At 38.5% G+C, this 15,566-nt stretch overlaps 1 protein-coding gene across 1 annotated transcript in view; it reads right to left on the bottom strand.

Moving 5' to 3' along the window:
• The window catches only part of ATP13A4 (ATPase 13A4), a 153,299-nt gene that overhangs the window by 30,260 nt on the left and 107,473 nt on the right, over window positions 1–15,566 (bottom strand). The window contains exons 22-26 of the mRNA XM_033213065.1: window positions 14,730–14,809; window positions 13,187–13,229; window positions 12,690–12,799; window positions 10,493–10,589; window positions 8,367–8,439 (exon numbers count right to left, since the gene is read on the bottom strand). Coding sequence (XP_033068956.1) covers window positions 8,367–8,439; window positions 10,493–10,589; window positions 12,690–12,799; window positions 13,187–13,229; window positions 14,730–14,809 — 403 coding nt within the window. The remainder of the gene's footprint in view (window positions 1–8,366; window positions 8,440–10,492; window positions 10,590–12,689; window positions 12,800–13,186; window positions 13,230–14,729; window positions 14,810–15,566) is intronic.

The following is a 15,566-nucleotide window of genomic DNA, read 5'->3' on the forward strand; positions in this document are numbered from 1 at the left end:
TTAGAGATAAATTTGACTTCCTGTGAAGGGGAAGTCTGCTAAGAAAGTTAACAAAGGCTATATGAGGTTGTTCTTTCAATAGATTTAACAAATACTTAACAAGCTCCTTTAATATGTCAGAAGTATTGGGATTATAGCATGGATCAATACAGACTAAATGTTGATCTCATGAAACACACATTCTGGATGGGGAGAAGCAGGCAAAAAGCTGGCGAAAACAAAGATAAATATCGTAACTTCAGATTGTGGAAAGTACTGTGAAAACATAAAGCAGAGCTGTGTGATAGAGAACTGGTTTGTTCACTATTAAAGTGATCTTTCTGAAGAAGTGACATTTCAGCTCAAATATGAATAATGAAAAAAATCAAAGACATATAAAGATCCAACAGGGGCCGGGCGCGGTGACTCAAGCCTGTAATCCCAGCACTTTGGGAGGCCGAGACGGGCAGATCACGAGGTTAGGAGATGGAGACCATCCTGGCTAACATGGTGAAACCCCGTCTCTACTAAAAAATACAAAAAAAAACTAGCCGGGCGAGGTGGCGGCGCCTGTGGTCCCAGCTACTCGGGAGGCTGAGGCAGGAAAATGGCGGGAACCCGGGAGGCGGAGCTTGCAGTGAGCTGAGATCCGGCCACTGCACTCCAGCCTGGGCGACAGAGCGAGACTCCGTCTCAAAAAAAAAAAAAAAAAAGATCCAAGGGGAGAGTATTTTAAGCAAAAGAAACAGCCCATGCAAAGGTACTGAGTTGACCACAGCTTGGCAATGTATCAGAGACAGGAAGACCAGTGCAGCAGGCACATCAGTGAGTGGCAACGTGGTTAGAGGTGAAGCTGATGAAGTAGTCAGGAGCCCAATCATGTAAGGACTTGAATTGAGTCAAAATGGGAAGCCATTGGAGCATTTCAAGCAAGAGAATAAACAATAAAATTTGTATTTAAAAACAACACTCTTACTATTGTGTAAATGGGAGTGAGGATAGGGCTGCAACAGTGGAAGCAAGATGAGCTATAAAGTTGTTACAGTAATGCACAAAAGAGCTGGCATTGCTTAGTGACTAGTGATGGGGGCTACATTGGAAATGGAGGTGGGGAATCAGAGTACATTTTGGAGGCAGCGCTAATAGAAATTTCGAATGTATGGGATGTGATGGGTGAAGAAAAGAGAAAAATATAAAGGATGACTCTAGTTCTCAGAGCAACTAGGTAGACAGTGTGATTCCAGTAGAATGTAAGCTCCATGAGGAAAGAAATCTTGTTTTGTTTCACTGATGTATTGTTCCAAGTTCCTAGGTCAGTAAGTAGCACAAACTAGGGACTCAGTGAGTACATAATGATTATACTGAATATCAGATCTGGGGGAATTAAGAGTTCTGTTTGAGAATATGAAGTTTAAGTCCTATTAAATGTCCATAGTTAGATGCAGAGTAGCTACATTTCCAGAACTTTGGATGGACATCAAGGCTGGAGATATAAATTTGGGATTCATCAGCAGGTAGATAATATTAAAGTCATGGGGCTGCTTGAGATTACTTATGGAGATGGTATAGGCTGAAAAGACAGAGGATCCAAGAACAAGACTTGAAAGATTATAAAAGTCGGAGCAGTGTCAGGGAGGTGCAGGTGAAGTACAGAGAGGAGTTGCTCCACTTACCAAGTTCCTTTCAGTATTTAAACAAGTTTTTAATAATAAATTGGCATGATAGCTGTTAAGATTATGATGACAAGATATAAAGATTCTGATGAGAAGATATAAAGACCATGAGGCAAGTAGAAGAGGCAATTAAAGACTTGCATCTTTGTAATGCGTCATTAATGTACACAGTCAAACAATGGTGGCTGTAGCTGGTTCATATTGGCTCATGAGGGCAAATTGCTGCTAAATTTCAAGGCAGTTATTCAAAACACCCATTATTAAAAATAACTTTTATAAATGTGCAATTAATAATATATGGTATTAAACACAAAGATCGTGAATACTCAAAACTGATAACTCTCTCATTATTTTGCTACCTTCTAGTATTATCAATACCCTTGAGGTTAATAATGAAGACTAAACTTAAAAATGTGTCAAAATCTCAGAAAGTTAAAAAGGATATCCAGGAATTGAACTCAGCTCTGCATCAAGTGGACCTAATAGACATCTACAGAACTCACCACCCTAAACCAACAGAATATACATTATTCTCAGCACCACATCACACTTATTCCAAAACTGACCACATAGTTGGAAGTAAAGCACTCCTCAGCAAATGTAAAAGAACAGAAATTATAACAAACTGTCTTTCAGACCACAGTGAAATCAAATTAGAACTCAGGATTAAGAAACTCACTCAAAACCGCTCAACTGCATGGAAACTGAACAACCTGCTCCTGAATGACTACTGGGTACATAAAGAAATGAAGGCAGAAATAAAGATGTTCTTTGAAACCAATGAGAACTAAGACACAACATACCAGAATCTCTGGGACACATTTAAAGCAGTATGTGAGGGAAATTTATAGCACTAAATGCCCACAAGAGAAAGCAGGAAAGATCTAAAATTGACACCCTAACATCACAATTAAAAGAACTAGAGAAGCAAGAGCAAACACATTCAAAAGCTAGCAGAAGGCAAGAAATAACTAAGATCAGAGCAGAACTGAAGGAGATAGAGACACAAAAAACCCTTCAAAGAATCAATGAATGCAGGAGCTTGTTTTTTGAAAAGATCAACAAAATTGATAGACCACTAGTAAGACTAATAAAGAAAAGAGAGAAGGATCAAATAGATGCAATAAAAAATGATAAAGGGGATATCACCACCGACCCCACAGAAATACAAACTGTCATCAGAGAATACTATAAACACCTCTACACAAACAAACTAGAAAATCTAGAAGAAATGGACAAATTCTTGGACATATACACCCTCCCAAGACTAAACCAGGAAGAAGTTGAATCCTTGAACAGACATAACAGGCTCTGAAATTGAGGCAATAATTAATAGCCTACCAACCAAAGAGAGTCCAGGACCAGACGGATTCACAGCCGAATTCTACCAGAGGTACAAGGAGGAGCTGGTACCATTCCTTCTGAAACTATTCCAATCAATAGAAAAAGAGGGAATCCTCCCTAACTCATTTTATGAGGCCAGCATCATCCTGATACCAAAGCCTGGCAGAGACACAACAAAAAAAGAGAATTTTAGACTAATATCCCTGATGAACATCGATGCAAAAATCCTCAATATAATACTGGCAAACCGAATCCAGCAGCACATCAAGAAGCTTATCCACCATGATCAAGTGGGCTTCATCCCTGGGATGCAAGGCTGGTTCAAGATATGCAAATCAATAAATGTAATCCATCACATAAACAGAACCAACGACAAAAACCACATGATTATCTCAATAGATGCAGAAAGGGCCTTTAACAAAATTCAACAGCCCTTCATGCTAAAAACTCTCAATAAACTAGATATTGATGGAACGTATCTCAAAATAATAAAAACTATTTATGACAAACCCACAGCCAATATCATACTGAATGGGCAAAAACTGGAAGCATTGCCTTTGAAACCTGGCAAAAGACAGGGATGCCCTCTCTTTCCACTCCTATTCAACATAGTGTTGGAAGTTCTGGCCAGGGCAATTAGGCAGCAGAAAGACATAAAGGGTATACGATAGGGAAAGAGAAAGTCAAATTGTCCCTGTTTGCAGATGACATGATTGTATATTTAGAAAACCACATCGTCTCAGCCCAAAATCTCCTTGAGCTGATAAGCAACTTCAGCAAAGTCTCAGGATACAAAATCAATGTGCAAAAATCACAAGCATTCTTTTACACGAATGACAGACAAACAGAGAGCCAAATCATGACTGAACTTCCCATTCACAATTGCTACAAAGAAAAGAAAATACCTAGGAATCCAACTTACAAGGGATGTAAAGGACCTCTTCAAGGAGAACTACAAACCACTGCTCAACAAAATAAAAGAGGACACAAACAAATGGAAAAACATTTCATGCTCATGGATAGGAAAAATCAATATTGTGAAAATGGCCATACTGCCCAAAGTAATTTATAGATTCAATGCCATCCCCATCAACCTACCAATGACTTTCTTCACAGAATTGGAAAAAATTACTTTAAAGTTCATATGGAACCAAAAAAGAGCCCGCATTACCAAGACAATCCTAAGCCAAAAGAACAAAGCTGGAGGCATCATGCTACCTGACTTCAAACTATACTACAAGGCTATAGTAACCAAAACAGCATGGTACTGGTACCAAAACAGAGATATAGACCAATGGAACAGAACAGCCCTCAGAAATAATACCACATATATACAACCATCTGATCTTTGACAAACCTGACAAAAACAACAAATAGGGAAAGGATTCCCTATTTAATAAGTGGTGCTGGGAAAACTGGCTTAGCCATATGTAGAAAGCTGAAACTGGATCCCTTTCTTACATCTTATACAAAAATTAATTCAAAATGGATTAAAGACTTAAATGTTAGACCTAAAACCATAAAAACTCTAGAAGAAAACCTAGGCAATACCATTCAGGACATAGGCATGGGCAAGGACTTCATGTCTAAAACACCAAAAGCAATCACAACAAAAGCCAAAATTGACTAATGAGATCTAATTAAACTAAAGAGCTTCTGCACAGCAAAATAAACTACCATCAGAGTGAACAGGCAACCTACAGAATGGGAGAAAATATTTGCAATCTACTCATCTGACAAAGGGCTAATATCCAGAATCTATAAATAACTCAAACAAATTTACAAGAAAAAAAAAAACCCATCAAAAAGTGGGCAAAGGATATGAACAGACACTTCTCAAAAGCAGACATTTATGCAGCCAACAGACACATGGAAAACTGCTCATCATCACTGGCCGTCAGAGAAATGCAAATCAAAACGACAATGAGATACCATCTCACACCAATTAGAATGGCGATCATTAAAAAGTCAGGAAACAACAGGTGCCGGAGAGGATGTGGAGAAATAGGAACACTTTTACACTGTTGGTGGGACTGTAAACTAGTTCAACCATTGTGGAAGACAGTGTGACGATTCCTCAAGGACCTAGAACTAGAAATACCATTTGACCCAGTCATCCCATTAATGGGTATATACCCAAAGGATTATAAATCATGCTTTGTGCCTGTTGTGGGGTGGAGGGAGGGGTATATACCCAAAGGATTATAAATCATGCTTCAGGCCTGTTGTGGGGTGGAGGGAGGGGGAGGGATAGCATTAGGAGACATACCTAATGTATAGCACACCAACATGGCACATGTATACCTATGTAATACACCTGCACGCTGTGCACATGTACCCTAGAACTTAAAGTATAATACCAAAAAAAGTGTCACATCTGTAGCCATTACATTGTGAATATTTTTTAAACTGAGGAAATATTCTTCCAGCATTCAAGAACTAATATGATTCAACAGGTAAGTTTCCCACATCACTGATGAATGGTTGAAGTTTTGACATAAGTCTTTGTTCTTTTGTTTTTGTCTTACTAGTCCAGCTAAAGGAAAATCTCAACCAACATTCATGTTGGAACTAATTCAGTCATCAATTGTAACTATAGATTGATTATTGACACAAGTGTTTGGCAAAACTCAATGAAAGCATTTTGTGACAATCAATTGGCTAAATGAAATTTGCAATAAAGAGTATTGTATACTTGGCTGAGCGCAGTGGCTCACACCTGTAATCTCAGCACTTTGGCAAGTGGATCACTGGAGGTTGGGAGTTCGAGACCAGCCTGCCCAAAAAGGTGAAACCCCGTCTCCACTAAAAATACAAAAAGTAGCCAGGCATGGTGGCATGCACCTGTAATTCCATGTACTTGGGAGGCTGAGGCATGAGAATCACTTGAACCTGGGAATCAGATATTGCAGTGGGCCAAGATCATGCCACTGCACTCCAGCCATGGTGATGGAGTGAGACTCTGTCTCAAAATAAAAAAAAGTATTATATATTTTATTATTATTTGCAAATTGCTCACTACACATTTCTTTTCAGTAAAGTTACTTGTTTCCGTGTGTGTGTGTATGTATGTTTTCTATATATAAATATGTTTCCAAATATATAGGGGTGTGTGTGCATATATATATTTATATATATAATATATATTTTTATATATTGTATATATTTATATATACACATATATGTTTCCCATTTATATATATATTTCCATTATATATATGGAAATAAGTAAATATATATTATATGTATATTCAAACTTTTTTGGAGAGCAACTTGTTAAACATTTGCAAGTGTACCACTGCCTCCCACTGAACAACTGCATAAGGCCAAAATTCAAATTCATGCCCCTGGATGTTAGAATCTGGCTAATGGAAATGGAATGGTAATAGAATTAGGGATGAGAATGGAGAAAGTGGGTATACACAACTGTTCGGGAAGTTTAAAAATACAGGAGGCAGTCGCTAGCGGTAGATTCAAGGTTGGGAGTTCGAGACCAGCCTGTCCAACATGGCGAAACCCCGTCTCTACTAAAAATACAAAAATTAGCCAGGCATGGTGGTGTGCACCTGTAATTCCATGTACTCGGGAGGCTGAGACATGAGAATCACTGGAACCTGGGAGCCAGATGTTGCAGTGGGCTGAGATCAAAGAAGAATTTTTAAAAGAAAGAAGATAAGAGAATGTATTCTATGCCATCATTGGGAACGATCTAGTAAACAAGAGAAAGGTTGATAATAATGGAGAAATAGATTATTAAAGGAATAAAATCCTTGAGAAGGTTGGAGGAAATAGGAGTAAAAGCATCAGTGGAACTACCACAAACCTATTAGAATGGTCAAAATCCAGAGCACTAACAAAACTAAATGCTGGTGAGTATGTGAAGCAACAAGGGCTCGAAATCATTGGTAGTGGAAATGCAAACTAGTATAGCTGTTTGGAAAGACAGTTTAGCAGTTTCTTACAAAACAAAACTTATTCTTACTACATAATCCTTTACCCAGTGGAAAAGAAAACTGATTTACACTCAAAAATCTGCACATGGATGTTTATAGCAGCTTTATTTACAGTTGCCCAAACTAGGAAGCAACTAAGATATCCTTCAGTAGGCAAATAAATAAATAAACTGTGGTACATCCAGACAATGGAGTATTGTTTAGCACTAAACACGAATGAACTATCAAACTAGGAGAAGACATAGTGGAACCTTAAATGCATGTTACTAAGTGAAGAAAAGCCCGTCTGAAAAGCCTATATATGATTCCAACTACATAACATTCTAGAAAAGCCAAAACTACTGAGACAGTAAAAGATCACAGTGGTTGCCAAGAGCTTTGGGGAAGATGGGAAGATGACTAGGCAGAGCAAAGAGGATTTTTAGGGCAGTGAAAATACTCTGTGTGATAATATAATGATGGATATATGTCATTGTACATATGTTCAAACCCATAAAATGTGCAAGACTAGGAATGAACTGTAATGTAAGCTATGGACTTTGGATAATAATGATGTTATTATTAATTGTTTCTCACAACATGCTTTCATTGAGTTTTGCCAAACTCTTGTGTCCGTAATCAACCTATGATTGCAACTGATTACTGAATTAGTTCCAACATGAATGTTGGTTGGGATTTTCCTTTAGCTGAGTTAATAAGACCAAAGCAAAACAACAAAGATGTCAAAAACTTCAATCATTCATCAATGGAAGTTCATCAGTTACAACAAATATACCACTTTGTGGGGAATGTTGACAGTAGCAGAGGCTATGCATGTGTCCGGGAAGGAAGTACATGGGAAATCTCTGTACCTTCCTCTCATTTTTGTTGTGAATCTAAGTCAGCCCTAAAAAAGAATAAAGTCATAAATAAAAAAATTTTCCATTGCAGGGAAATTAGGGAGACAATTTGTATATTCATTAGAAGGTGGAGGGTAAGAGAGATATAATGGCAAGATTACCTTTAAGCTTCATTCTAATCCTGAGAGGCTAAGATTTAGATATGAGAAATATAAAAGCCATTTGGCTTCTATAAATTGGGCACATTTTAACTATAACTATATCTAAAAGCATTCTGAAGTTAGTGTTCCTGATTTTCAAGCTGCTTTTTTCATTTTAAGTGTTTTGTGACCATTTATAGAAGTTCCAAATTTTGCAGAAAACATCAAAATAATGAGCAAGCTTTTCTTTTGCTAATACTTTCTTGCAATACTCAAAAATGAGGATTCTATTTCCTCTCTGTGTATATATTTAGGAATAAGTTACACATCATTGCTGCTGTTGCAGCTGCTGTTCCTCACGGTAGACAAAGTTTTCCAAGGCAGAGGGAGGCCAGCTGAGGGTAGCACCTCTGGTAAGAAAGTTTTAAAATGTCTTACTTGTTACACCAATAAGAGTTGTGATGGCCAGATCCTGGAACAGAAACTGGTAATTTGAAAGGCTGTTTGTCTCCTGAAAATGAAAAGAAAACAGATCAAAAAAGTTGTGACCTTCGGGATGAAATTAGATACTGATTACATTTATTTTCTCACTGCGACATAGGGTTTTTCAAGTAAATTACTGAGGGGATGCTGTGGTCAGGGCCTGGTTGAGTTGGTGAGTGATGGTGTTGGTGGAAGTAATCAAAGCCAAACCTGTGAAACCCTCTCTATCCAGGGGGCCTATCATCATGTACGTTCAGGGTGGGATTGTTTGTGCATCCGTATTATTTTGTTGAGGAAGACGTCTTCCCCTGCCAGATTCATCTCTGCTCTCTTTTCTACTTGTTAACAGAAAAATCAGGATTTCATCTCACACAATAAAAGAATACATCCCCAAGTGACAAATGTGTGGTAACCTTACATAAATTTTACTGATGGAAAATAAGAATAAGTAAACCCACTATTTGCATTCTTGAATGTTTTTAGACAAAATGTTAGAAAATCCTAGCAAAGCATCTTAATACTCTTGAGGAAAAGTGTTCAGGTCTTACTGATTTTAAGAAACTCACTTTCTTGCTCCTCACCCCTTAGTGGAAAGGAGATAATGTTCAATGTTTAAGTCTACCTTTGAGAATAATTTGGGAATTCTAAAATAGAGCCCAATTTCTATAAACAGCTATCCTTCTCTAGCCCATTTATCAGTGAGTAGGAAAAGATATAGTTTATCTGAAAGCAATAGGACTAAAACCTTTAACCCAGGAAAAAAAAGGCAGTATATAAAGATGAATCTGGATATCTGCCACACAGATATCCAGATGAAATTTCTTGTATTGGTGTTGGTTAATAGGATAATCTCACATGTTGAGTTCACAGATGATGGGCATGTTTTTTTCTCCTCTTATATCTTGTTAAATAACAAAAGTGATCATAAGAGCTATGTATTTTTTGTGGTATGATATGCCAGTTTTCACATCCCTATATTCAGGGAATCAGTGGCACGCTGGCTTATACTAACACTTAAAAGTCAATTGCTAAATTTTCAGAGATGTTGTGAGCCGGCTGTTAAACAAGGCCGATATAAAAACTTAAATTATACAAGTGTACCATTAAATAAATTATACTAAAACCAAAGTTAATAAATACTCAAAGCTCAGCACTTTCTAAATATTTTTCTACATTTTACTGTTATCTGTGCCCTTGAGGTCATTTACAACTCTTGTATCTATATGGGGCAAGTACTATAGAACCATATGCTACTGTACATCTTTCCCCACTTCATGTTCAGTGACAATGGACGCATAGCTTGAAACTGGTTTTGGTAGGAGTATTAACACCACTGAAATGGGCAAAAATTAATAATCAGGTCTTTTTTTTCATGCTAAATGAAGCATTTAGCAGCATCCCGATGCACAGAACCATTTCTTTATTGAGTGGTAGACTAGGGTAGAGCCACATTGGAATTAAGAAGATAAAGACCTTGTCCAATCAGGTAAAAGTAGCAGCAAGAGAAAAAGTAATAATATATTCAGTTGTCATCCTCAGCTATTACTAGATAAAAGGTTTCTGTATCAGAGAAATGACATCAGCAACCTTTCCTGTGCAAATCTGTCTATTTCTGATTTACTTAAAAAATTCTTTTTTTTTTTTTTTTTTTTTGAGACGGAGTCTGTCTCTGTCGCCCAGGCTGGAGTGCAGTGGCCGGATCTCAGCTCACTGCAAGCTCCGCCTCCCGGGTTTACGCCATTCTCCTGCCTCAGCCTCCGGAGTAGCTGGGACTACAGGCGCCCGCCACCTCGCCCGGCTAGTTTTTTGTATTTTTAGTAGAGACGGGGTTTCACCGTGTTAGCCAGGATGGTCTCGATCTCCTGACCTCGTGATCCGCCCGTCTCGGCCTCCCAAAGTGCTGGGATTACAGGCTTGAGCCATTGCGCCCGGCCAAAAAAATTCTTAAGGATATTTTTGGAGGGGCTATTGTTGCTCAGATATCCTATTTGTACTCTTTCTTTGAGAGGCATTGTAAATTGAGAGTGCATTGCTACTTGTTTTAGTTCACACTAACCAAGAGGCTAAGTCCCAAGTCATACCCAGTAGAGCAGCAGAACACCAACATACTGAATCATGCTGTACAGGGCCATGTACTTGAACATGCAAAAGGAGGTAACGAGAGCTGCACGTCCTTCCCTGTGTAAGAAAAGAGATGATAAAGACGAGAAAGTAATGAAAAGACATACAGTCAGTCGCTCCGTGCTGTTCAGCAAAGCTCAGGAGAAAAAAATCCAGTCATTCTACAACTGTTTGTCTGAAAATGGACATCCCTGAGCTCGTGGATGCAGGCTGTCAGTAAACTAAACAACCCAATTTTCAAGAAGGCCAATTCCAGGCCAAGGTCCAGGGTCCCTGAACTGGTGATGGAGTCCAGATTTACAGTTGCTCTTGTCCTTTCAGCAGGCAATGTTTTAACTCCTCAACTCAGGGGAGCTAGTGCCAGATCTTCTACCTACTCACTAATGTGATGCAGAAGATCATTTCCCTTGTCTCAGTTTCTTCATCTGTGAACTAATGGATTTAAATAAAATTGCAGATTCAGGGGTTATTTTCATACAGGAGCTTCAGGAGCTTGGCAAATATTTGATTCAAATTTCATTTTGGCAGTCCCAACTTTTTCTAAAACTGGACCAAAACAATATACACACTCAAATTAGTCATATATCAGATTGAAGCAGGCTGGAAAGGGTGAGCATTTTCATGTGTGTTATCGTCAACTGATTGTGTAAATAGTATACATTTAAAGCATGAAATAGATGACATATGAAATGTCACTTTCAACTTCTATTTCATTTGGGGAAAAATAGAGTTTAAGTTACACTTTTACATTTAAATTATACTTTTTTTTTTTCCAACAGGGTTTTTTGCTCAGTCACCCAAGCTGGAGTGTAGTGGCATGATCTCAGCTCACTGCAACCTTCACCTCCAAGGTTCAAGTGATTCTCCCGCCTCAGCCTCCTCAGTAGCTGGGACCACAGGCATGCGCCACCAGGTCTAACTAAATTTTTTGTATTTTTAGTAGAGACTGGGTTTCACCATGTTGGCCAGGTTGGTCTCGAACTCCTGACCTCAAGTGATGCACCCACCTCGGCCTCCCAAAGTGCTGGGATTACAGGCGTCAGCCACCACACCCAGCCTAGATCATACTTCTTTAAGTGTAAACTCATGCCCATTATGATGTCCTGGGGTGTTAAAACCTGATCCTCAAACCAGGTTTTTTTCTGTATCAGAGTTTTGCCATGACATTTCCTCTGCCTAGAGGTAGTTTCTCCTTATTGCTTAGAGAGGTTCTCTAAGCAATAAAGAGAGGTTCTCCTAAGAGAGGTTTTCCCGTATCACCCCATCTGAAGCAGCTGCTTCCACCTATATAGCCATCTTATTCCCTTTACCCTTTTTATTTCCTGGACAGCACCTATCAAAATCAGTAAGTATCGTCTTTATCTCCCTTAGTTTCTGGCACTAAATGCCTACTCACTAAATATTTGCCAAATGTATGAATAAATAAAAAATTGGGAGGACCTAGCCAAATTATTATTTTCACGTGGTGGAAATAGTGTATCTGTAGATAAAATACACTTGAATAAAATTAATTCTAAAATAATGTCTAACCTCATAGGGTTGTATGAGCTTGGGCACATCAGTTAAATTTTCTGAACTTCAATTTTTTATTTGTTAAAAAAAAAAAATAGCCATTCCTGCATCTCCAGGCTGAAGTGCGAGATGGTAGGCATTATAGCATTTTAAAACTAGAAACACATGTCAGTTACAATAATCAAGAGCAGCCACCATGCTCACTATCTCTAGCATTCAAATATAATGGAGCAGAAGTACATTTTTGGCAGGGTGGCAGGGAGAGCATCAAAGCAAATTTTAGTGAGAGCAGCAAAAGCCAATAAAGATTTTCAAAACGTTATTTTTCAAATAAAGATTGAAAGGAGATAGATACATTTGAAAAATGAGGATGACTGACACTTTCAAAGCCATAACAAGTTCCAGATTCCAATCTTCTAAAAATAACCTAATCAGTGAATTCACTGGAAATGCCACTGCTCTCCCAATGTTACTTTTAACTTCTGGAAAATCCATTTGGAAGTAGGATGCTTGGCTGCATTCTTCCACAAAGCACCCTCCCCACCCAGGGACACAAAGTTTCTCTGGTCTTTCCCAGGCAGAACAATGTGATCTGTACCAGAAGTCAAGAGAGAGAAAACAATGTTTGAGGAAGTGCCTACTTACTTGATAAGGTGAGGTACGCACTCAATGTTTGGAGTTTTGGAAGTGAAAGGTGAGGCCACAGATGCCTCCTGCTCTGATAAAGAGATGCCCACATGAGCCATTTTCAGAGCCTGAAAGCAAAGAATCAGCTTACTTCCCACATAGACTCACATATGTCTCTACTAAAACCTCATAAGAAAAGGCCAGTTAAGCTGGCCACAAGGTGGTTTGTGTGCCCAAACTCTAACCAAGAGACTTAACCCTGCCTGGAACATACGAGAAAGATGGCATTAGGATACCTAGCCAAAGAAATTAGAACCCTAGAACCAAATTCTACCCCACGTAGCCTAAACTAACCATTGAATCAATGTGTGACTTTGGTCAAAAGCCTCCCAATGCAACAGTTTATCCATCTGATAATGGAATGGAAATGATATATACCCCAGGATTACTACCTCTAAAGGGCTTGAGTATAATTGAATGTGAGATTATGGCCACACACACTGGCAGCTACTTACCCCACAGTCATTGGCTCCGTCACCACACATACCTACAAAGTAACTAAGAGGGAACCACATTAATTGTAGATGAGATCAAAGCTATCTTGCTAATTTCTCTAATTAAAAAAAACAAAGTAACCATCATTACTCAGGGTTCAAACTCATTATTTAAGGGAAATTTCCTAAGACTCTAGTTTGACTGAAAAAAGTGTGATTCAGCAGTTTATACAATGGATTTAGAAATTCAGAACATGATTCCTTTACTGTAAGTGTTTCATGTAGACGCTGCACATCACTGCGTAGGGAGAGCTTTCTCAGCTGTCAGACAGAGGTACTCGCAATTCTATGATGTAAGCATGGCATGGCAGAGAGGACACAGGATTTGAAACCAGATCTAGATTTTGACCTGGTCATCTTACCATTTTCACTATTATTATTCCCATCATTATTATTATTTTGCCTATAAAGGGCTATGAGTATTAAATGAGGTGCTGTATGGGAAAGTACTTATAAAGTTTAAAATGCTAACAAGTTGTAGTTGTTTGTGCTGTTAATACTAGCATGAGAGGAAATCCACCCTGTCAACAGTCACTCAACTCAAGTATGTAATGTCAGGCCTAGAAGTTGAAGAAAGAAAACACATCCCTGTTTCAGAATGGCTTTCTAAGGCTGGGTGAATACTCTCTTGAATCACTGACAAGGATTATGGATAGCCAGCTTTTTAAATTATGAGCATTCTGACAGCATCCATAGAACATGCTATACTTTTCTTCCACACTGCCATATGGAAGTAACTCGTTGACTCTCTAGGTTTCAGCCACGTTGAGAAGACAGGATTTTCTGAGCTGAGAAGCTAGCCTGATAATGGAATCAAATGAATAGGAGGGCAGAGTAGAAACGAGTAGGAGTTGGAGTCATGTTGCTGTGACATGGTGACCAAAGTGGAGAAAGGCTCTGGTACTCTGTGGGGTTCTATTAACAGGAAACAAAGGGTCCCAAATGACAGGCACTTCATTTGGACTGCCCATTCTGTCTAGGAATTGAGACCCTTTGTGTTAGGAAAGAAGAATTTTTCTGATTTAGGATGGAAAAATGCTTTGGCACACAAATATTTTAGTCTTTTTAGTGTTACATGAATCTCTGGTCATATGAATGTCCCTATATCATCATTGTGATGAGAGCATATGCAAATAATGTCTAAATACTCATTGTCCCCCCAGGAGCTGAGCTCAAGCCACCTTTCCATTCTTATTTCTCCCCATACTCTTTCAGGTCCCTTAGGTTCTAGTCCAGTGATTCTCAACATTGAGTGCAAAATTGACTTATGCGAAAAAAAAAATACAGATTTTTCAAGCCCCATATAAACAACTGAATCAGGATCTCTGAATGGTGAGATCCCTTGGTATTACTATTTTTCCAAAGCTCCTAAGTGATTATCTCATGCAGCCAGACTAAGGACCACTGCCCTTGCCAAACTGAGTGACTCCCTGTACCTCTTCCACTCCCCCTGACTGTTATGCCTCCATGCAGTTCATGCCACCTGCACTGGCAAAGAACCTACTCCAGTTTCTGAAATTCTTCCACCAGACTGGACTTCTGCCCAGGAGACATTCTTGCAAAGATGGTCCCATTGATCAGTATCTGTAAGGAACCCAAAATGGAGATTTTTTTTTTTTATCAAGTCAGCTGGTTGTACATGAAATAATTAATAATACTCAGAATGTTGACTGCATCATGACACTTATGATGAAGAAAAAAAAAGTTTCCAATGAGCCTTCCTTTGGATTTTAAGACAAACACTGAGGTTTTGGTCATCAGATAAATGATCAGTGAAAAACAAAAATCAGTAAAGATAATTACTTAACAAAAAATATTTTATGAAAATGATGACCTACAGGAATTTACCTCAGCTGTCATGGGGAATGTGGTCCTGAAAAAGCTTGAGCTTAATGGAACCTTGAACTGCAAAACAGCAAGAGGTTGAGGGATAACTATGTATCTAAAACTTACCTCCCCCCACTAAAGCTTTAAGTTCAACCCTCTTGAGTACTGAGGTCATCGATCAAAGAATGAATGGCATTCCCTTATTCTTGGTCTGCCTTCCTGTATAATTGCAGAGTTTCCACTATACTTTGAGACCCCTTACCATGGCAATATAGTGACAGCCACCCAAAATCATCTTTATAATTTAAGAAATCACTGATACTTCAATCGTATAGATGGTGGAAAATTGACTAATCGAGTTTACTTATTTCAAACCTAGTAGGAAATGAGACAATAGTATCCTCTGCAAAAATATCTGTCTCTCTTAAGATACAGAGAACTCACTGAGTATATTTTTCCTGTTTCAAGGTTTGACATAATTTAGGACCCTGCTCTGTAAGTGACATCATCAGCA

Source organism: Trachypithecus francoisi, unplaced genomic scaffold (genome assembly GCF_009764315.1).
Source record: "Trachypithecus francoisi isolate TF-2019V2 unplaced genomic scaffold, Tfra_2.0 Lachesis_group0, whole genome shotgun sequence".
Classification (NCBI taxonomy): domain Eukaryota; kingdom Metazoa; phylum Chordata; class Mammalia; order Primates; family Cercopithecidae; genus Trachypithecus; species Trachypithecus francoisi.